General features: G+C 37.4%; 2 protein-coding genes across 2 annotated transcripts; one reads left to right on the top strand and one right to left on the bottom strand.

Moving 5' to 3' along the window:
- Positions 1–2655: 2655 nt before the first annotated feature.
- Positions 2656–9194, bottom strand: LOC134793207 (CD63 antigen-like). The gene is made up of 5 exons (XM_063764785.1): positions 8693–9194; positions 8050–8238; positions 7417–7587; positions 6597–6806; positions 2656–2906 (listed from the first exon to the last, which is right to left on the bottom strand). Exons 1-5 carry the CDS (start codon positions 8771–8773, stop codon positions 2835–2837), a joined length of 723 nt encoding a protein of 240 aa, XP_063620855.1. The 5' UTR covers positions 8774–9194; the 3' UTR covers positions 2656–2834.
- Positions 9195–9481: 287 nt separating this feature from the next.
- LOC134792687 (CD63 antigen-like) lies at positions 9482–23998 on the top strand. Its single transcript, XM_063763955.1, has 6 exons — positions 9482–9605; positions 9797–9899; positions 10805–10996; positions 19443–19613; positions 21822–22046; positions 23890–23998. Exons 2-6 carry the CDS (start codon positions 9834–9836, stop codon positions 23953–23955), a joined length of 720 nt encoding a protein of 239 aa, XP_063620025.1. The 5' UTR covers positions 9482–9605; positions 9797–9833; the 3' UTR covers positions 23956–23998.
- The last annotated feature ends 58 nt before the right edge of the window (positions 23999–24056 follow it).

Below are 24056 nucleotides of genomic sequence, written 5' to 3'. Positions count from 1 at the left end.
GTCACTTGAAAATAGACACTTAAAATAATATGGTGTCTAAAAATATTCACTAAAAAACACCGTACTTTGTCAGTAGAAAAAGGCCCGAAATTCAAATTTTGATAATCCTTGATTGATGATAATCCTTCGCGCCTACTTTTTTTTTTAAATTTGTCGTTTTTATTTATTAACGGAATGGCTTGACAGAATATAGTTACGACGGTTACGAGTCTGCTGTTGTTTGGCAATATAGGCTGGCCGTAGACGCACGGAATTTTCATTTGGTTTCTGGACGGTCAGGTATGAACGGGACGTCGCTATACACATAACTATACATGTCTCGTTTGCACCTGTCATTCCGTACGGAACATTCCGTACGTCTGTGGCCAGCCTTATTATTGACCAAGTGAGCTCAACATGCGAGCAAAGCTTCTCCATTTCAGGCGTATAACCGCGAACATTGAAAGTCGAAAATTGCCAGCAACTATCTCTGTCAATCTAATTACGCCTTAATTGGAGTAAAAGAGGTAGTTGCTCGAAATTTTCATTATCGACGTTCGTGGTAGGCCCGCTGTAAATTTATGTAGGTAAATAAATACATACAAGATCAGTGAAGGCCAGTCCAGATAGGACAATTTTCACCCGACCTGATTAAATTGCTGATCAAATCTGCAAAACGGAACTCAAATTGTCAATCCACGAAAAAATCAGAGGTCAATTTAACTGAATTTATTTGCCATAAAAAAAAATCATATATAGTCCGTCGACGTCCATCCGTCCACAAAAGTCAGAATTCATATGAAAATATGAACCACATAAGGCGATGGCGCATATTGTTGCTGCCAAGTTGGTGCAAACTTGGCTAAGACTAAATTATGCTAAAAAATATGCCAGATGCTAAATGGAAAATTTTGGTGCCAAAGTGAGTGAAATTATGCCAGATCTGGCATCATTTATGCCAAGTTGGCAACACTGAGTAAGATCCTATTAAACACCCTGAACTATACTCTCACAACTTTGAGACGCGATTTCTTGAAAAAACGGTTTTTTGAGATGTGGCAGTGTAGCAGAGGCACACGGCGATGTATTGTCGATACGTAATACAATTTATTCCAGTAAGTACTTTAGAAATGATCCACTTGTACAGTTTGATTTATGAGTTATTTATTTGTCTTTTTATTGTCTTATTCGTACGTAATAAATACTAATAATTGTTATAAATATGCTTGTACAGTGAAGTAATATATGTCAAACAACACACAACTATTTCTTATCTCTAAATTATTTACTTACAACATTTCCATCAAATATGAAAACCGAAAACTGTAATTTACATAAAGATAACATTGTGTAGGGCTTAGTATTACATTCTACTGTATATACATTATCTAAGTATGTAGGTACAAATTGAATAGTCTAAAGCAAATAAATAATGTAGCTTCGTTACATTTTCTTATTCCTAAAAAACGTCTGTTGTCGTCATTTCACTCATATGATATGAATACACGTCAGTTATTTTTGTGAATATGTTTATGGGATTAAAGTTCATACCTACTTACATTAGCAGTGACATGCCTAACATCATAAATGGTTTTTTTGGGTTTTATTTAAGTACATAAATTTAAATATTAAGTGCTAGTGCTAAAATTATGTTATTATATGTCTTCAGTCTGAATATCTCCATATATTAGAGCTAAAATATGGACTAAGGGTCTAGGCAACAAATCAAATTATGCTATGAAATATGTGGATTATTGTTTTGTTAGTAATTAAATTACCTGGTAATTACACTACTAGGTATAGCTATACAAATTAGTTATAAACTGAAAAACTGATGGGGCCAACCGGTTGGCTAAAGACGTTACCCGCGTCAGCTGAAGACGCAGATTCGATTCCGGCCTCGGCCACTGAAGGATTGGTCACATTTTCTTTACTACATTATATGCCATTATTTTGATTTCTAAAATGGGTGTATCACGAAACGTTCACACTGGTTCCCAATATTTTTTTATTTACTTAAAAATAACATAGTTATTCACTTACGCTACCAGGAAAGTATCGCTATGCTTTAATATTTGGTGCAGATTTTTTTTCTTGGGATGTCCAGTATAGTGGACGTTATCGATTTAAGGGTTAAAACCTCTTAAACATGACTCTTAACTTCTTACATCTAGGTAGTACATTATCTGCTGCCGACATCGACAGCCCCAAATGGCGACACCCGCGACCCCTATTCTGTTATGGGGTCATGAGTTCATGACCATGACATGACGTAGTAACGTTATGGTAATTGTTGGCTGTCAAAACAAAATATTTAAAGGATGTGTGCGGTATTGTAGTTTTTGTATATATGTATATAGGTAATATGTATTATAGAATATATATGTATTTAGTTGTGTATATATGTATATATTTGTTGTAGGTAAGCTGCTAACATTATAAGTAACTAAGAAATTTTCGTTTTTATTATTATTATTCTTTTCTTTTTCTTTTATTTACGCTGTTGGTACAGTTCGGATGTCTACCGTCTCTAATTTTCCCTCAATTGCACAAAGGTTAACTGGAAGAGATCCCTTGAAGGGATAAGTTCGCCTTTGTACTAATGACGAATGTTATTTTTCCTGTTTTGTTTTGATTTTTGTACAATAAAGTGTTTTACTACTACTACTACTATATTTAAAACATAAGTAAGTAAGTCCTGAAGCCGTGAATTGTTAATGGCTGACTGGCATGGCACTAATGGCTGTTAATAGGTGAATGACGTTGATTAAATTAGATAGATACTTCTGTTTAAGTATTTCATGGGGAGTTACATTTATAAATGTATAAATAATTATTTATTTACAATCTTATTTCTAGGACTCCAGCTCGACTGTTGCGAACCTCGACCGCCACGTGAGCCACGAAGCGATTGCAGTCAGCACTATCTGAAAACGGACAAAGAATTATAAACAGCTGTCATTAACTCATTATCGACTTGTAATATTAAATTGAAATAAAACATATTTGTCGGACCAAAAAAAGTCTGCAGCGGATTTGATAGCCCCCGCAGTGCAAGTGTCATTTATACGTCATAATTTCATAGAAGTTTGACGTTTAAAATAACACTTCCACCGCGTGGGCTATCAAATCCGCTACAGACTATTCGTGGTCTGACTTTATTAACATGTTTAAATCTTATTGAAATAAAACATATACCTAAACAATATCTCAGGTAGGAATTGGAACAGGTTAAATTACAAATAATGAATTAATTTTAATAAATTTAGCCGCAACGGTGGTTATAGTTGCACACTACTAAAAAAATATGGTGGTTACGCGAATGATGCCACACGTGTCCAATCAATTAATAATTTCTCTGACTTCTCTTTCCGCAGATACTCTACAATACAAATACAAATTCCGTAAGTATACTCAATCGATTCAATAAAATAACCGTGCCATTCAAACTGCAGTGACTTTATTAGCGACATGCCTGCCTATAGGTACATAGTGCCTGTTATCGGCCTCCGTAACCATGGCATTGCAATCATTGCATGCTTCGATCGATGCACCATTGAAACTGATAAAACATTATCCATTATACCTACTTACTCAGCAGATTAATTGACAACAATATTATTGCCTTTTCTGTAAGTATCCAAAAGTTAGGAATAGGTAATAAAAATTGGCATCAAAATATAATGACCACCAAAAATACTTTGGTACCCTAAATAAAAAAATCATGCTTACCAAAAAAAAATACTGAACACCAAAAAAATAAGGCCTAACATTACAAAAGTACCACCATTTTAATAACGACTGCACTTCAAATTGTATTCAAATACCAAATATTAATTTAATAATGATCACCAAAAACTGTACATCTTTTTACACCAGCAGCCTGTGGGTGAACTACACGCAAAAACAGTACAGTGCCCTGCGCGTACAGTATAATAATGCGTTTAGGGTGCTGATGGGGCTCCCTCGCTACTGCAGCGCGTCAACAATGTTTGCGGAGGCGCGCGTGGATAGTTTTGCTGCCATTATGCGCAAAAGAGCCACTTCATTGTTATGCAGGGTGAGGAACAGCACCAACAGCATCCTAGCCATGTATGCAGATAGGTTTGATGGGGCCTACCTGAACTACTGTGGTGCACTCCACATGTGCTTAAATAAATAAATAAATATGTAAATATGTAGTTAGATAGTTAGTTAATAAGTTTTGTGTGTATACCTACTAACAGTAGTTGTAAGATTAAAATGTGTCACTAACGAAATTGATCCTTTGTTGGTCTTAAATAAATTTAATTTAATTAAAAAAAAATCATTAATGATCACCAAATTTTGAAGACCAAATTAATGCGATATTTTCACCTAAATAAACCACTATGATTACCAAAAAAAATTATACATATTACCAAATAAAGTAAAATGATGCCAAAATTACTAGCCCCTCCCGCTCAACCCCCCATACCTCGCACCGCATAGGTAGGTTAGGTTTACCTGAACTACTTTTCTAGTAGCTTACTGAAATGCTAGTAGAAAAGTAGGTTAGGTTAGGTTTGAACTGCTATCAGTTAAAAGTGGGTTAGGTTAGGTTTGAACTGCGACCTTTACAGAATCGAAATGCTACTATAAAAGTGGGTTAGGTTAGGTTAGAACTGCGATCCTCACAGAAACGAAATGCTAATAAATAAGTGGGTTAGGTTAGGTTTGAACTGCGACTCTTACAGAAACGAAATGCTACTAGAAAAGTGAGTTAGATTAGTTTTGAACTGCGACCCTTACAAAAAACAAAATGCTACTAGAAAAGTGGGTTAGGTTAGGTTTGAACTGCGACCCTTACATAACCGAAATGCTGCCAGAAAGGTGGGTTGGGTTAGGTTAGAACTGTGACCCTCACAGAACCGAAATGCTGCCTGAAAGGTGGGTTAGGTTATGTTTGAACTGCGACCCTTACATAAACAAAATGCTACTAGAAAAGTGGGTTAGGTTAGGTTTGAACTGCGACCCTCACAGAGACGAAATGCTACTAGAAAAGTGGGTTAGGTTAGGTTTAAACTGCGACCCTTACAGAAAAGAAATGCTAGTAGAAAAGTGGGCTAGGTTAGGTTTAAGGTGTACTTTCGTTTGGGCCAAATACCTTTCGCCAAATTTCACTTCCCAACAAACTTATCGCAATAGTTTCATTTCCCAAAGGAACCTTTAGCAATGTTACACTTCGCATATAATTTATTTGGTCAAATTATCACTTGACATGATTTTACTTTGTCAAATGTTGTTAGGACAAAAAAATATTTAGCAAACGTTTTTTATTGGCTAATATTTATATTCCAAAAAAGCCGTTAAGTGGGTTAGGTTAGGTTTGAACTGCGATCCTCACAGAACCGAACAAAAGTGGGTTAGGTTAGGTTAGAACTGCGAGCCTTACAGAAACGAATTGCTACTAGAAAAGTGGGTTTGATTAGGTTAGAACTGCGATCCTCTCAGGACCGAACTGCTATCAGAGAAGTGGGTTAATAGTTTGGGATGTGATACTTTGGGAAACGTTTTTGGCCCATTCGTTAGTAAACCTAGGTTTAAACTGCGACCCTTACAGAAAAGAAAAGCTACTAGAAAAGTGGGTTAGGTTAGGTTTGAACTACGACCCTTACAGAAAAGATATGCTACTAGAAAAGTGGGTTAGGTTAGGTTAGGTTTGAACTGCGACCCTTACAGAAAAGAAATGCTACTAGAAAAGTGGGTTAGGTTAGGTTAGGTTTGAACTGCGACCCTTACAGAAAAGAAATACTACTAGAAAAGTGGGTTAGGTTAGGTTAGAACTGCGACTGTTACAAAAATGAAATGCTAATTTAATTGGATAACGATATATTAAATATTTGCACATTTTTAATTAAAATGTGGTTACAATATTGGTGGTAATTTACTATTTTTAGGTTTACAATTATTATTTTGGAGTAATTTGCTTTAATAGGATAACAAGATTTAAAAATTTGGTTATAATTTTACATTAAAATGGAGTTCTAATTTTGGTGGTCATTTACTATTTTTGGGTTTACAATGATTATTTTGGTGTCATTTTCTTTAATAGGATAGCAAGATGTAAAAATTTGGTTATCATTTCACATTAAAATGGGGTTTGAAATTTGGTAATCATTTACTATTTTTGGGTTAATAATGATTAGTTTGGTGTCATTTCCTTTAATAGGATAGCAAAATGTATTAAAATTGGTAATCATTTCAAATTAAAATGGGGTTATAATTTTGGTGATCATTTATTATTTTAGGGTGACAAAATATATTTTTTTGGTATTAAATTTTACTAAATCTGGTGATCAGTTAAATAGCAGCCAAAAAAATTTTGGCACTCCCAAAATGACACCCAGAAATATTGACTCCAGGTAGGTACCTATATTTAACTTTCGGGTTAAAGATAGACATTTGTTGGCTACTTACCAACGAAAGGAGAGAGCGAGACCCGAAGTCTGGTGGCTCCTACCTGCAGAAACCGTCAACACGAACACGTTATGGCTAAGCCACTTGTCCAAAGACACCATGCACCTGTTGCCGTGCAGTTGAAACACGGAGTATGAGTTGAAAGGACTGAAATGAGAGACAATTTCTTTGGCTATTACCTGTATACAAGTGACGACGAGCGCAGAAACCGCCAATACAAACACGTTGTAGCTAAGCCACTCGCCCAACGATACAATGCAACCAGTGCTGTACGCGAGCGTCACCGTACAGTTGAATGGAGAGATGGTCCCGTAGTCGATGTGACAGCAGCTGATCGGTATGCGTGTGGATTGCCAGTCGTTCACGCCGACCACGCCGCAGCATTCGAACTGTTGGACAATATGGAAAGTTATCATAGTCATACAGTCATTATTGGTAAGTTGGCAACCTGTGTAGGTTTATAAATACGTCATCATCATCATAGTTTAGCTACAGCTGCTAATACAGGCCGAGAGCAAGAACGGGACGGGATGAGGAAGACGTAAAAGGGTAAATGAAGAATTAGTCTCCACCAATTTCCCGTTGTATTAATTTAACTTACCTACATTACAACAGGGAAATTTAATGAAGGTCGGTTGGTTGAAATATTGGCCAAGTTTCATAGTTTACTGCTGACGAGTGACGTTAATCAATTCATCACGTGTGGGTTGGTGCAACTGGCCTTAAAATCTTTCAAATTTTTAACAGAATTGACTCTAACCACGCTACCTTGGCGCAAACTTGGAAGTAAGAACGCCTACATACTAATATTCCTATATGCCCTATACTTGACGTAGGCATGAAAACTTAGCGTGGTCTGACTCTATCTTAGGGGCAAAACTTATCCGCACTTACCCACCACCAAATCTGCCCGCACCACCAAATCTGCGTTTTGATTTATTCTTAAACACTTTCAACAAAAACAGGCTTATCTAAAGATAATATAGATTGTGCACTTACTTCCGTGTGTAATTCGTCCCATAACTTGGCGATGTCCAGCCTGGAGTCATACAACAGTAAACTGCTGGCCATGGGTGCTCTAATCTCGCTGTTGACGTCGTTTACCAGCGCATACGCGGCTATCGTGAGCGCGCTCTCGTCTATTAACATTAATATCAATCCGGCCAGGTACTGAAGCAGAGAAAAGACGATATAATTAATCCATAATAAGCAATTACAAAATGACCTTTAACCCTATTACAGACATCACATCACTAGATGGCGCTGTGTGAACATGACGATAAATATATGTATTATATCGGTCTAGGAAATCCATTTACGGTTTTAAAGTATAAATAGCAGTAAAAGGGTTGATAGATTTTATACGCACAACATACCTATTTAAAACCTCACAAAACAATAAATAGGGCAATCTACCACAACGATGCAGCACGCAGTTTATACGGAATTACGGACATTGAAGCTCTTCGTTAATTTATTTTGTAGTATTTTTAATCAAGAAAAGCAGTATTTATATCATTATAGCAATACGCAAATATGAAATTCCGTTTTCCTGTATAACGCCTTCCAAAATTAAATAGCACTCATTGATTTCAGCAATTTTAACCTTTAATATTAAAGTTAGGCACATACCACAGCGACAATGTAGAACTTTTCCGACAGCGCAGCATAAAATCCGAGAACAGATATCAGCAATATCAAAACGCCAGTAGCTGTTGCGAAGGCTGGTACAGTGTAGAATCGGTTTGTGAGGAAATCCTCGTATTGTATGTTCTCCACAAGGACCACTACGCCAACGATTAGTAGCAGTGCACCGGTTAACTGCAAACAACAGGAATAATGTTCATTATTACGGTCGTAGGGGGTAGAACTGCATGGAACAGATGCTTCTAATCAGGCCTGGATTTAGAGACCTCGGGCCCCTAGGCACTTGGTACGGCACTTCGAATTTAGGGGGGGGCCTTCTCCATCTCAAAACCATTGCTAGGTTGCCTGGGCCCCTAGGCCCGGGTCTTGTGGGCCTAGGTGAAAATCCAGCCCTGCTTCTAATCTATAAAACTTTTCTCGTATTCTCGCAAACGCATTATCCTCTTCACCTCCCCTTAGCTCTTGCATCTTATCTACTAGGCACTTGACTTTTATAGTAAGTAGTTCCTATTATTTACTCAATTACTATTTACTACACTAGTAAGTAATTGTTTAAGGATTAATATGGTCAAGTAAATTAATGTTTTTTTTTTTCCTTTTTAACTCCAAATACTTAAAAATTACTTACCACAAAAAGTCCATTAACTGCAGCAAGATTATACCTCACTGATTTGAAAATATTAGGTAATTTAACTGACGGTATTTTCATCTTGACCACTTTACAAAAATCTGTCGATTTCTCGAATGAGATAAGTAAACTGAGCGCGGGATAGGTATCTTACGAACTATCTGAACAGTCAATGTCTGAGTTATCTTGACGTTATCCGTATCTGAGAAAATTTATCTCCCAAAATAATATATAGTTCAACGTTGTTTTGGAGAATGTTTACTCTTTATTCGGTGTGCGATATTTTCCTCTGGGCAAGTGCATCATATTCACTTTTGTTAGATACCTACTACGCCAAATAATTTATGTTCAAAGCAGCAGTCACAATAGCTTTTCTAAATTTTATGAACGCAATTTGACTTGGTTTATAAATGGTAATTTACTATTCTAATTTCACATATGATACGTAATAAAATGAGATAAGTATTACGTAAAACAAAAACACGTCAACCGAACGTTAAACGCGCACGCGCAACGTATCTACCATGTATCTACACTGTGCACTAAGTGCTAGATGGAAAACTTTTCAAACTCTCCCGCCTTTGAGGAGTTTGTTATTTATTTCCTGGCAACATTTTTGCGCATAGTTTTTGGAAATTGTTTTAAACCTTTAGTCAAATAAAAACTTTTACGTACTCGTTCATTTAGTCTAAGAAGTCTTTTTAATCAAGTTAATAAATTCTAATGTCGTTCAATGGTTGATGCTACTTTTGTACGAGTGGTGCGTGACACAGACAGCTGAGACAGCAGACGGCTGTACTCTAGCCTGGCAACACTTGCATTCGCATGTTTGCTTGCCGTAGCTGGTGAACGCTCTGTTGTATCGTCATTGTTGTTTTATCATTAATTTTATCTGGCTCTTCATTGTTTGGCGGTAAGATTATTTTTAAATTGCACGCAATTAAATTTAAAACTGATTTAGACATTTTAAAATAAAACATATCATGTTTCACATTACTTTTGAAGACTACCCCATTGTGAACACGACAAATCGATGTTTTTAACTTCGCACTTGTGTGTTGGACGCGTAATTACTGTATAATAGCTGTGTTATTTTGATTCCAGATAGTGATTTTGTAATTGGAAAACTCCGGATTTAAAAATGGCTCTCGGAATGGGGATGTCGTGTGTTAAATACCTGCTTATAGCATTCAACCTGCTGTTTGCGGTAAGTGCTTTTCTCTAGCCGTTTTCTTGTTTTCCCGAGCGAGGTTTCTTTAATATTAATGCACTTTTCTTTCATATACCTATCTATAACAGAATATTTACTTTGAATTTCGTTTAAAATGGTTTTAATATCCAAATAAATTTCATAAAATGCCTACCTTCCATTACCTACCAAAAAAATAAGCTGGGTTTATGTTACACTAAAATGACTCATTACTTAACGACATTAACGATTGCATAATGTTAACTGATGCATGGCTCTTTCATCGACAGTTGCACATGATTTTATTTGCAAACTCGAAAGTTTCGTTTTTATAACAACATTCTTTCAACTTCTTCGAGGTCATGCTGTGAGATCGTTGAATAGCAAACGATATTTCGTTTATAGCATACGATCTCCAGTTCAACTACAGTTTATCACTTATTATTCTTTAATTACATGTTAATAAAAGGCAGCATTGTTTTGTCAACAATGCACACTCAATTCAGATAATGCTATTTCTTGGATATCCATATAAAAGTATCTACTTAGAGAACAAAAGCATGTTATCCACAATTTTTATTTCACATACTATTGGTAAAATAAATTTCACTCATTTTTGTACAACTTATATTTTTCCACACAAAACTCATTTTCATATTATAATTTTAATATTATTTACATTTATGATATTATACTTTTTTTCATGAAATACCTACCTATTTAATATTCTGTTCGTGTGTAAACTTAGATTAAGAAAATAATTGCCCTTCTCATGGTCTGTGAGTTATAAACTTGTAACAAATTCTTAATTTATAATATACTATTATATACTCTTTATTGCACACCTCAATAAAAGAAAACAATACAAAAGAGAACAGAAACATATATCCCAAACAATATTAAGATTAAGAACTGAATTACAGATCACTGGGCTGATCATCTTCATAGTGGGCATCAAGGCGGAGATGCGCCTGTCTCCGTACATTGACTTCACCGATGGGCACTTCTGGTCTTCAGCTCCGGTGGTTCAGATCATTGTTGGAGTTGTGATCTTCATTGTGGCCTTCCTGGGATGCTGTGGTGCCTTTAACGAGAACCACTGCATGATTATTACGGTGAGTTTATAATATAAAGTAAACATACTGGTGCTCGACGCGGTCCCAGTACATGCCATCTTGAAACTTAAGTCATTTTTAATAGAGATGACAGCAAGGTGTCATCTATTGGGCATTAGCATGTCGAGCACTAGTATGTTTAACTTAGTGTGTAAATTCCAGTTCTTGCAATATTTCATTATCAGACCTCAGATTTTCTGACTCGCATTAAGAAAAGTATTATAATCCTTATGTTTTAGTAATTACTTAGATGAGTGTTATTTACATATAGCAATAATAATGAGCTATTAATCAGTTAAATTAACATCTGTTTCCTTAGGACTGTTGTTCGGATTTATATTTTTATATTTTTAATTCACCCGACATACCTAACTGATGAATTGATGATAAAATAACAGAAAAATGTATAAGCTTTACTAGTTAGAATAACAACTATAGGTCTTTTGTTTTTTATGGTTTATGGTCATAACATTGCCATGCTAATTTTATTTTTACGAAAAAATTTTTATGGCACTTACAAATACCTAACCTGCTTATTCATGTGCAGATGTTTTATTTTATGATTTATTATAGCCAACAACAACAACTAAAAATGAGGTACCCAACATATGGTAAACTGTTTTTTAAACGCAACTTGATATTGATAAGCCCATAATTTGATTACTGTTGTAATGAATGCCTAAATGTGACTAAGCTAAGTGACATAGTCATGCTTTAACACAATACGTAGAACATTGACGTATAATATCTAAGGACGAGCTAATGGGGCACTAAAAATGGTACTAGTTCAGCGGTGTTGCTCACGAATTCCAGCCAATCGTGCAGTCTCACGCAACTAGTTGCGACCAATAGCGCGCGTAATGCGAACTCGTCAACCAATCGCGCGCGTGATGCGAACTCATCAAACAATCGCGTTGTGGCGGTTTCACACCGCTGTACTGGCCCCTGTCATGCCTCATTATTATTGCCCGTAAAGCCATTCCCTAGATATGTATGTCAATGACGTAGAAGAGTAGGTATGTTAGAATGTTACAAAGCATGACTAATTTTACAACATAGCTATCTCGGGAACGGGGATTTTCCGCACGTAAAGACCGAAATACACGTTTTCTGCATTCAAAGATTAAAATTAACATAAATAGAAAAAAACTATGTTTCTAGGGTGTCAAACAAACGGAAAAAATACTTTCTCAGGCAAAGATTCTTTGTTGTTCTTGTAAAAAGAAAAGGTGTAAGGTCATTTCGGTTAGATCCCGATTCGCCGGATTCCTGTTTCGCCTTCGCCGGATTTACTTTAGTACGTCACAATCCGAGTATAGCAGATTTGTCACTGAAAGGGTTACATGCACATTTCAAGGGTGTATTCCCATTTAAGGGTGTATGTCAAGGGTGTATTTCCACGCCGGGCACAGATAAGAATAGGCTTCATATAAATCATTCCCATTTGTCCCCGCCTCATGTATGACGGCGGTCACGTGGAGAGGGGTGGGGACAAATGGGAATAGACTACAGGCGCGGATCCACCGTTGTGGGCACGGTGGGCATGCCCACAACCCTAATAGGATGCCCTATTGATTTCCCGAGTAGAATTACGCCGATTTTTGTTTCGCAGACGCTTTGGCAGAGGAACATTTGGCAGAATTTCATTAGGTATAGGTAATTGCGCAGAGTAGTCAGTTGATCGATACGCAGATTTACTTTTCGTACAATGATCGTTTGGTGAACGTCAAAATTGCCCGAGTAAATTATTAACCATTGGCCGAAACACGGTACCTAGGTACTTAGTGAAATAGAACTCTTAGCTGTCATAAGTATTTATATCAGCTGACAACTCAAATGATTAGTGATACAAAATAAACAGCAATTTTTTAAATTGTTAACTTATGGAGTCTTAAATTTAAACATTCAGAATTTTATGTACAATTGCTTAAAATAATTTCAGCTTTTAATTGACTGTCATAGGAGTTTTAGAGCGCAGGTCTATATGGATATTATGGATATGGAAAGGGCTCCATAGACCTTACGAAAAATCGCATGCCATTTTTGGTAAAATTCCGACTACACTTAAGTGTAGGGGCAAGTGCTCTACATGTGGACATTATCCAGATTTTGGCCTTATTTTGTTCATAAATCATAAACTATTGACAATGTCAAAAACTTATTTATTTCTTTTAAACAATTATTAAATAGTATATAATTGCAGACTAGTTTTATCACGTTAGCTAAATAGGAACCAGAGATATAAAATAAATGTAAAAATTGATATTTTTGTATGATATTTGGCAGGGTTTGTACCTATGGTCAATATTCTTGGTACAACATTTCAGCAATTATTTTGGACTTGATATTGTCTCCAGGGTCTACAAAGCCGTCGGAATCATCGTTTAGTACGCAAAGCTTTAGACGAATAAAGCTTGATTTTTCGTTAGTCCCGGTGTCCATCTTAGGTACACTACTCTACCTCCTTTTTATTAACCATACTATTATTTAGTTATCAATTAAACATCTGGCGAAATGCGAAAACTGTAGAAAACAACAATGAAACCTTGACGCTTATTTTGTGAATTTTTACACACTTGTATCATTTACCGAATTCACAAAAAAACATTTATATTACGAGGATAAAATTTAGTTATTAATATAATAACACTTTTATTATATACAATTACAAGTTATTAACATAATTTTTTTTCAGAACCAAAAAAATCTCTACATTTACCGGGTGTGGCCTGTAACACGAGCAAATAATTAAAACATAGATTGTACTCCTCAAACGGTGACACTTTTGTTCAACAACTTTTAAAATTTATGAAGTATTTAGACTCCCTATTTTTCATACAAAATAAATATTATCTTCAATGGACGCCATCGCCACGCCATATCATTGTGATTGACGTTGCTTGTCACGCCTTAAACATAACAAAATTCGCAATACATTGCGTCTTAGAATAAACTATAAAGTGTATTAAAAATCAAACCAATAGTTATTTTTAAAAGTCGCTGAACAAATGTTGGTCAGTATGAGGAGTACAGCCTACAGTTAAATTTTTTGCTCATATTACAGGCCACACCCGGTATATATATGGTGAATAACTAATTGTTAGTAATATAAGAAAATGCATTTTTTTAAGTCCACGATGGTAGTATGTATATCGTTAGTAGTTCTTTAAATACCGGTATTAGTGTCCACAGGTAAAACCGCCCACCAGTACAATTTGACACTGGGTTAACGGTTTAACGGGTTAACTCCGGGTTAGTGGGATGGTGCAAGTGGCGCTAAGTGTGTATACTCGTAGACTGAAATAAATCGCTTGTGATCCCTCTGCGAATTTATTGGTCGGGGAATCATCAGGTACCCCCTACTCGCACTTGGCCGATTTTGGAGTGGCTGTGACCACAACCTTTTTTGAGGGCTGGATCCGCGCCTGATAGACTATTTCAAGCCGTTGTTAGCAGCTAGTTAGTCAGTCGCCCTCTATAGAACTACAAACTGTCAACGACCTTAACACGCCAAAGTACGAAAAAGGTGAAACGATATCGTATTTTCTTTATCAGACAGTAAACACGGTTTGTTTACCCTCGCTTGGCATCATTTCACTAACAAGCGTACTGGATAGCCAACTAACGCAGATCCCTACATACTAGACGCAACATACGAGTTGCGGTATCCAAGAGCGCGTATGCGCGGTTACCGCGCGGGCTTCGTAAATTCTTTACAAAGCGAAGTCTTGAAGGTGGTAATCTAAGCCAGCTACGCAGCTACATATATCGAGTGTCTTGCGCGTGTTGATTTCATACTATTATTTCTGTGGTATCTGTTCTACTAACTAACATGACTGTCCTTGCGGTTGACGTTTGGTCTTCAATGAAGCGTGACTGAAGGTCTAAGGATGACACGCAATTAACCGGCCAATTTTAAACTTTATCTCATTGTAATACGGATTACAAATGTGTCGTGGAAATTGAAAGTGTCTGAACCAATGACAAATCAAATCAAACCGTCACTAACCAATTTTTTATGCATTGAAGAGGAAAATACTGCATTTATAATATAAAAAGTTTACGCTTTGCAAACACGTAAAACTTTACATTTAGTACTGTACACAGATATTTATTTCCCTCAAATATGAAACATACATTTACTAATTATCCCCATTTTGATACAAACCAAAACATATCGGGAGTCCCGTGTACTTGATTTTGGTAGTGTGTGTAGTGTCTATAGTCTAGTATAGGTACCTTAATATTATCTTATGTGCCCCTCCCTGTTATGTGTGCCTCCTCACTGCACCTACCATTTACCTTACATATCAAACTTCACTGGCAAATTCTGGATTTTTCATTTGTATGGCCGGACCTTAGGAGGATATAGGTATCTAAAAAAAAACAGCTTAGGGATTTAAAACAGGATGGGCCTGCCTGCTTACCATCAGGCGGGCCGTATGCTTGTTTGCCACCCATGTGATATAAAAAAACAGTCTCTCGGGCTATATGCGCATATTATAAGCACGTTGGAAATTCATCATTTGTTAGGGGCTAAAAAGTCCAACATTCCATTCAACGATTACCAAATTAAATCATGTTTTTAATTTCTTGCGAACCAATAATGCAAAATGACTCAATTTTGCAAAAGTACATCAGTAATGACTGTAATGAAACTAATGAGTCATGTCAATAGTTGGAACGGGACCAATAACAGTGTTCAAGTACAAGATAACGAACGTTATCGTGAGTGCCTGACCGAGCTGCATGTATGTTAGTATACCTAACTGTCTAACTTGGGTTTCATATTGCACAATGCAATATATTAACGCTTGCACAAACAAATAAATATTTATATCTTTATCAACTCATTCCAAAGTGAAATGATGATAACTTACAAAAAATACTCCTGTTCAACAAAACACGAAAATCAAAATTGAAAATACTTACCTTTAGGTAATAAACACAAAACAGTATGCCATCATTTTATGATCTTCATTAAAAGTTCTACTTCACCAAATATCGCTTTTTGAGAAGAGGAAATGTTCTTGTACTATACCTATATCCAATCCAAGTCAATATAGGTGAGCCTATAATATTTGAAGGTTCTTTCTAGTTTCCCCCCTGATATACAATAATCCTCTCTCTCTCTCCTCAGCATTATATTCCCATCTGATTGTGGGGTCTGCTTTTCTGGTCTTTTCTCTCCACTTCGCGGGGTCTTTTTTTTTTCCTGCATGGTATTCAATAATTGCTAACCAAAAATAGGCACCTATTTTTTTTATATCTCTGTTTTTGCGGTAGGTAGAGGTACCTACTCTCCTCTCCATTGTATCTTCTAAGGTAGACTGGGCCACACGTACTAATTTACAATAGTCCAGTCATTAGCGCAAGAATCATCGCAACGTCTTGCGAGCGGCCAATTGACCGCGGCCGAAGCGACCTTTACACTGTGACTTCACGTTAAACGGACGCTTCCTCTCTCATTTACGTCCATTTGTCATGTTAGACTTGTCTAGTTTAATTAAATCAGAATGAGGAAATGATGGATAAAAGGCTTACACTTTTTAAGTCGTTCGTTTACGAACGAAAAAGCTGTATCTAAAAATAGATGGTATCGTCTTGGGTCGTCCCATTCGTTTTTCGTCAAGTTCCTAAATTAGTCCTATTCTGCTTTCGTCACTCATTCTACATTGAAAGCCACCGACGATTGTGACGAATGTAGAATGAGTGACGAAAGCAGAATAGGACAAATTTAAGAACTTGACGAAAAACGAATGGGACGACCCCATACGACACCAAGCGTTGGTTGTGTCAAAAAACCGGTTGGTATTTTAGAGCTCGTGACGCTTTCGAATGTAGCTTTGTAAGAAGGTCATTTGTTTTAATAGTCGCATTAACTTAAACCGACTTAATTAGTAATGGTGGTAATTGGTAGTGGTGCTCGTACAAAATAGCCAACTGCTTTCGGTCCAGTTGGACTCATTACATTAAGAGGGGGCGTAAAGCCAGGAAATTAGAAGGAAGCAAAAGATATGGCGCACCGCACGAAACTTGCGAATTAACCCTCTCTTAAAAATCAACGCGAGTTATTTATCGTTAACTTCTTAAAAATACATCTTTGTACAAATACCTAAGACCTAAGTCACGACAAAATGTCACTGTTTTCGGATAGCGGCCATAGATCACGATTCCCATAGATTTGACTATTTATTCAATGATAGAACAGCTTGCCTGCTAACAATTTAATCGCTCCACCACCGCTACATTGAAAGCATCGTGCTTTTCTTGCTTGCAGCGTAACGTAATTCAAAAATTATATCGGCGTCCATTCGAAAGAATTCTAAATCTTGAGAGATTATCCCTCCTCCCTCTCATAGCTCAAAGATAACGTATAGGTATATCTAGAACAAACATTTGCTGAGGCGACGAAAGAAATCGAAACGATATAAATACACGGTCATTTCCCTCTAATGTGTGTTATCGTAGGATTTCCTCTGATTGCTGCTATTTATACCGCGATCCGCGTGACATCATTCGGCCAAAATAACAAAGGAATTGGCTGCTGACCCAGAATAACTACCTAGAAATTAAGAGGCAATTTGGCGACAATAGGATGGGTCAGACAGACCCTAAATAGCTATAAATTAAAATTTAATAACTGATAGTTGTTAACGGAAGAACGGATTTTCCTTCAATAACTAAGTGAGAACTTTTGGTCAACGGTTAAGACAGTCATCTTTGAAACAAATTAAAACTGGTTCATTACATTTGGTAATCACTATTATAATGACACACACCAATCTACGTCAAACTCTTCCCTACGTTTTGATTTATTTAATAACCCGCCCGGCTTCGCACGGGTTAACAAATTATACACCTAAACCTTCCTCAAGAATCACTCTATTGATAGGTGAAAACCGCATGAAAATCAATTTAGTACGTAGTTTTTGAGTTTATCACGAACAAACATACAAACACACACAAACAGACCGACGCGGCGGGGGACTTTGTTTTATAAGGTGTAGTGATAATCTCATGTCTATAACGGACAAAATTGCACGTAGATACACACAGATAGATCTGATCAGCACAATTACAATCCTTTTTATGACAAACAATTTTCCTGGCATGTTTATTGGTGAAATCAGTCAGTCCCTGTTTGCGCAGGAAATAACTTATTAAATTACCCTGGTCTTTAATTTAATTACCCACCGTTAACAGTAGTTACAGTTTATCTGGTTGCGGATTAGTTTATCAATATTATTTAATGGTACAAGTGTCGTCTCTCTTGCACTCACTGAAAAAAAAGAGTCGGATATTTATCGTGACACAACTGTAACTGTTACCATTGTTACTGCAGGTTGTCACTGCTCAATGTCTTTGTAGTAGCTCTTTTGTTGGCGTGTATAATAAATGTATGTACTTCTACGTCGTGTTTTGTTTTTACGTAATTTCCTATTACGCAGGGCAACGAGTAAAATTGTGTACACACAAGTGTTAACACACGGGCATATTTAATTTACGCAAATATTCATGTAGCCTATTTTTGTTTTGCATGGCAAACTAAAAGCGCAACTACAAAGTGAATTGATGGTGATGACATAAGACATTCTTAGATCGCGCCTTCCCTTAGTTAATGGGAACAAACACTGTTATTTCTAGTCCGGAATGTCAGTCAGTATCGCGAGTGGACATTGAAAATATTAATTTTTACACATAAGTATTTAGTAATTACAATCAAAAGATCTAATTGGTAGGTACCATCATCATGGTGTCAAGATTCATCCTTCGTTTTTTATATAATTTGACTAAATCGCAGTCAGCGTGGGAAAGGCTTATAATACAATACAATCTTTCATACGCATATGGTAATTTATGTAGATATTCATATTTATGACAGTAAATTGTCTACGGTAAAATAATTATTATCATGACAAAAGAATACGATACGGTGTATAACTACATAAGAGTAATGTCCTAATGTCTTACATTCATGGTCGAACTTTTGCTATAGATCTTCCTAGACTCTCGACCTCGGCCCTAGAGGGTTTGACACACCACTGAAGGATCGGTTTAGCCCTATTTAATATCATTAGGTATAATTAGCCGAGTCGGATTCATACTACTCAGATGCGTTAGCATAAAAAATATTACAATTGATTCTTCGAAAAAAGTCTCGTTTAATTACGAATATCAAAAAGTTATTCTGAGTACGAAGAAAAATACAATACCAAATTGTTTACTAAAATACAAAAGCTTATGTACAACAAAAACAACTGAAGAACTGTAAACAACAAGCGCTTCACTAAAAAGCGATCTCACCATTGGGTACCCAACCTAAAATCCCAAGAAAAAGTCATGATCTCTGGGAAATTGAAATTAGTTTTTTGTATAAATGTTACGGAACTGATAATGACCATCAAAATACAACAAGAAAATCCTTATCATATTTATTCCCCAGTTTGCGGTGCTCCTCCTGGCGACGTTCATCGCCGAGCTGGCCGTCGGCATCGCTGGCTACGCCAACCACACCAACCTGGAGCAGTCCATCGTGCGCCACCTCAACGAGAGCCTCAAGGAATACCCCACCAACAAGGATGTGCAGCGCAGCTGGGACATCATGCAGACTGACGTGAGTCCATGTCTATAGGCTACAACCACACCAACCTGGAGCAGTCCATCGTGCGCCACCTCAACGAGAGCCTCAAGGAGTACCCCACCAACAAGGATGTGCAGCGCAGCTGGGACATCATGCAGACTGACGTAAGTAGGATTCCTATTGTGCAGGGTTTCCACCACAGCCCACAAGCGACTTAGCGGGACAGGACTCGTGAGCTGAATACTCGATCTTTCTCCGGGGTGTAAGCTCCGGCCATCATCAAAATATATTCTGAATTCAAAACATGCTAACATGCAAGATGTAGAGTCTTCGAGCAACACCGGCTTCCGACACGTCGGAAGCGAGGAGCCCAAGCGATATCTTATACCGTACAAATCTTTCTGCCATTTTTTGCGGAGGGAAATGTGCACACAGCGCACTTCTCACTCACTACATACAAAATCCAATCTGTAATAATGACACAAATACATAGAAAATGACACACGTCAAAGACAAATCTTGCACACCTCGATCTCTTTATTGTGTACCTACTACCTACGGATGAGTCACAACACGCACCGCGTTAGTTGTGTGCATGCACAGTTGATCTTGTACCTCGGCAGAGGGGAAATAGTGCGAATGCCGACTCCCTTCCGTGTTGCTCGACTTGTATACTGTAGAGTAATGGAAGTTTGTGCAACCATGTAGTAACTATATGTAAAACATTGATTCTTAATTCATTCACTGGACTCATTCTGTATTGCAAGAATCAATAAACAATGTCGTAAGTGTTCATACTAGCTTATCGATAAAATGAATACATTCTACATATTTACAGCAAACGTGATAAAATACGAATGTCACATTCGCAATTTATTAATCTATTTCCAAACTAGTTCAGACAGATATCTGTAAGTAGCTTACTTACAACTCTGTCCTAACCAAAGTAGACATCAATGAATGGGGTTTTAGGTGCTAACGATTGAAAGCGTAGATTAAGTATTTTTATTTTAAAAAATATGAGCGGAAGATCCCTGCCTGCCTGGACCCCGAACACGCAAACAGATACAAAGTCAGATAACAAAGTTAATGCGCTGCCGAGGCAATTACGTGGTCGCAGCGTTCCGCGAATTGCACCACAACAATAACATAATCCACTTTGTTCGAGATATAACATAAATAAATAAATATACACTGAACTGCGTTTATGCGTTACACTGTGGACTTAGTAAGAGTTGGTTTTAACCTTTTCGACGCCGTGTCAAACACAAAAGCTGTCACTCAGACGCCACATCACCGAAGTGTCAAAACTGAAATTGAACTTTATGCATATGCACGTAGGTCTATGTTGCTCTGTGGTCTGTGACCGATTAATCGGTCTTTGGCGTTGAACCTGCGGTGCGGATATATCGGTCATCGTCCAAAAGGTTAAATGTCATGGACCATGTGTCCACTCATGGTAACGTTGATATATCAAATAGCAGAATATTAATCTTCTACAAAAAAAAGTTAACCACTGCAAAGTTAATGTAGCATAAATATCCCCTACACACAGGCAGGATTTTGAGGGATTTCATATAATGTTATTGTTTTTCCTGCACGCGAAGTAATGAATGTGGGAATAGGGCGTCTTCTGTTGCACGCCGTAGCAGTTACCTGCCATTATGGGTCACTTGAAAACGTTGTCCTGCTTCTAAGTTTTATATAATTGTACAGGGTGGACCATAAGTCTTTACATTTCAAACTAAAATAAAATGAAAACTAATTATATCAGATGAAAACCGTTTATTAATTATGAAAACACATGAATATGGATTTTTTTTTAATTACATCATCTTAATGTGATCCTTCATTATTTTGGCATTGCCGTAACCTGGAGCGAAAATTTTCAGTGACGGCCTGACAAGTGTTCCGAGAAATGTTTTGCATTTCCTCGCGAATACGTTGCTTCAATTCCTCAACAGACACTGGGTTGGTCTCAAAAACTTTACTTTTAAGGTATCCCCAAAGAAAATAATCCATTGGGGACAGGTCCGGGCTGCGAGGAGGCCAGTTAATGTCACCTCTTTTGGATATGACTTTTTGGCCGAAAATTTCTCGAACTGCACTCACTTAGATAACTTAGCATAGGCCGACTCTACGGATCTAGTATCAATATTCTACACAGTACTTGGATGTCAACATTTTCTCAACAAAGTTTTTCAACTCGCATGTGTACTAATAACATATTCCATCCCCCAGCTGTTCTGCTGCGGCGTATTCGGCCCCAAGGACTGGTCCAACAACACCCTGCCCGTCCCCGACTCCTGCTGCAGCGCCCGAGAGGTCACCAACGGAGCCGCCGCCGCCTGCAACATAGACTCTGCTGACATCCACACTGGCGGCTGCCTGCCCAAGATGCTGGACATCTTGAGGGACAATGCTTATCTCATTGGTGGAGTGGGCCTGGGCATCGCTTTTGTACCGGTAAGCTTTTCTCTACATATACTACCCGAGTCATACTAAGGGCTGATTGAGATGGCGCGCGAACTCGCATGCGAGTTTAGTTACATTGCGGACTGTTAGTTACGTCCAATTCAACCGACCGATCAAAACCCGCAATGTAATGAAACTCGCATCGTCTAAATGGGGTAAGTAATATAAGACATAAGAACTTATACTATAATATTCATATTATATACGCTCATATTGTATAAGTTTGTTTTGTATACCGTTCAAGGTGTATAACGAACGTTAGATATAACATCAAAATATCTATTTTTGTTAAGTATAACGTTATTTAAGTATAATATCATTGTATATAACGATCATTATGTATAACGTTCATAATATCTCAGATTTATAATGTATATTACTCAATACATCTAACACCAAAATGCATAATGCTCGTATAGAATAACCTAACCTAACCTACTTTTCTGGCAGCAGTTTGTTTTCTGCAGGGGTCGCAGTTCTAACCTAACCTACTTTTCTGGCAGCAGTTTGTTTTCTTTATGGGTCGCAGTTCTAACCTAATCTAACCTACTTTTCTGGCAGCAGTTTGTTTTCTGCAGGGGTCGCAGTTCTAACCTAACCTACTTTTCTGGCAGCAGTTTGTTTTCTGTAGGGGTCGCAGTTCTAACCTAACCTACTTTTCTGGCAGCAGTTTGTTTTCTGCAGGGGTCGCAGTTCTAACCTTTTTTTTTTTTTTTTTTTTTTTTTTTTTTTTAAGAGGGGAAATGCTTTACGCATACCACCCGGCGCGGGGACGGGCCGGGATGGTTATGTGGGACTCCCTGTTGTGGGCTAATGAGACCCCAGGTTTACCCACTAAAACCCCTCTGTTGCCGCCTCGCTGCTATATGGCGAGGTCCCAGGAACGCCGAAGTACTCTTCCGCAACCTCGCCAGCTCGCAGTTCTAACCTAACCTAACCTACTTTTCTGGCAGCAGTTTGTTTTCTGTAGGGATCGCAGTTCTAACCTAACCTACTTTTCTAGCAGCAGTTTGTTTTTTGTAGGCGTCGCAGTTCTAACCTAACCTAACCTACTTTTCTGGCAGCAGTTTGTTTTCTGTAGGGGTCGCAGTTCTAACCTAACCTAACCTACTTTTGTGGCAGCAGTTTGTTTTCTGTAGAGGTCGCAGTTCTAACCTAACCTAACCTACTTTTCTGGCAACAGCTTGTTTTGTATAGGGGCAGCAGTTATAACCTATTTAGTATATCATACGCTATTATATTTTATAATCATTATACTAAAAGATAGTATATACTATGATCGATATACGTTATGTATGTTATACAAACTGAATTTATAGTATTTGAGTGTTATATAAAAAATCATTATACAAAATGAGTATTATGTTAAATGACCGTTATTCCTAATAAAAATATTGATTTTGATGTGATAGCAAACGTTCATTATATCTTGTGAACGTTATTAATATGAAATTATATATTAAGTAGTTATATCTCGTGGGACGCACCCGTCTAAATGAGCCCTTACTCGTGCTGTGGCTAACGGAGCTACTGCCACGTGCTGCACCCAGTGGTAACTTGGAATTCTATTTCTTCAGAAGCCACTGGTAGCTTACCCTAAATACTTTGGCTTCCCGAACCAGACTCGTGCCATACGTAGAAAGCTGGTGACTAACAGAAGCGTTTCCCTGACACCACACCAAGACTTTTACCAAGATGCTTGACGCCACACGATGTCACCCCTACCATCATGATGCAGATATGCTTATTACAACTTCAAAGTGTACAGTTACCATAACCTGGCAAGACTTGCATGTTTTGAACGACAAACTAAATTATTTTCTTTTATTTTCAGCTGCTCGGAGTGATCTTCGCTTGCTGCCTCGCTCGCTCTATCCGCAGTCAGTACGAAACCGTCTAAGCCAGCTTTACTATTTTACCCACGTTACCAGTACGAGACCTTTTCAACATTAAACCATTTTTCCAGTCTCATTTTTTACGATTTTATAATTCGAATAAGTA

This window comes from Cydia splendana, chromosome 8 (assembly GCF_910591565.1).
Source record: "Cydia splendana chromosome 8, ilCydSple1.2, whole genome shotgun sequence".
NCBI lineage: Eukaryota > Metazoa > Arthropoda > Insecta > Lepidoptera > Tortricidae > Cydia > Cydia splendana.
Note: the sequence above shows the minus strand (reverse complement) of the source record. Positions and strands in the feature narration are given on the sequence as shown.

Coding starts and splice junctions, on each gene's coding strand:
- LOC134793207 (XM_063764785.1), bottom strand. CDS start 8,773: ATGAAAATACCGTCAGTTAAATTACCTAATATTTTCAAATCAGTGAGG. Junction 8,239..8,692: donor CAGTTAATGGACTTTTTGTG/GTAAGTAATTTT, acceptor TGTTGTTTGCAG/TTAACCGGTGCACTGCTACT. Junction 2,907..6,596: donor TCGTCGTCACTTGTATACAG/GTAATAGCCAAA, acceptor GTCCGTTTTCAG/ATAGTGCTGACTGCAATCGC.
- LOC134792687 (XM_063763955.1), top strand. CDS start 9,834: ATGGCTCTCGGAATGGGGATGTCGTGTGTTAAATACCTGCTTATAGCA. Junction 9,900..10,804: donor CATTCAACCTGCTGTTTGCG/GTAAGTGCTTTT, acceptor ACTGAATTACAG/ATCACTGGGCTGATCATCTT. Junction 19,614..21,821: donor GGGACATCATGCAGACTGAC/GTGAGTCCATGT, acceptor TCCATCCCCCAG/CTGTTCTGCTGCGGCGTATT.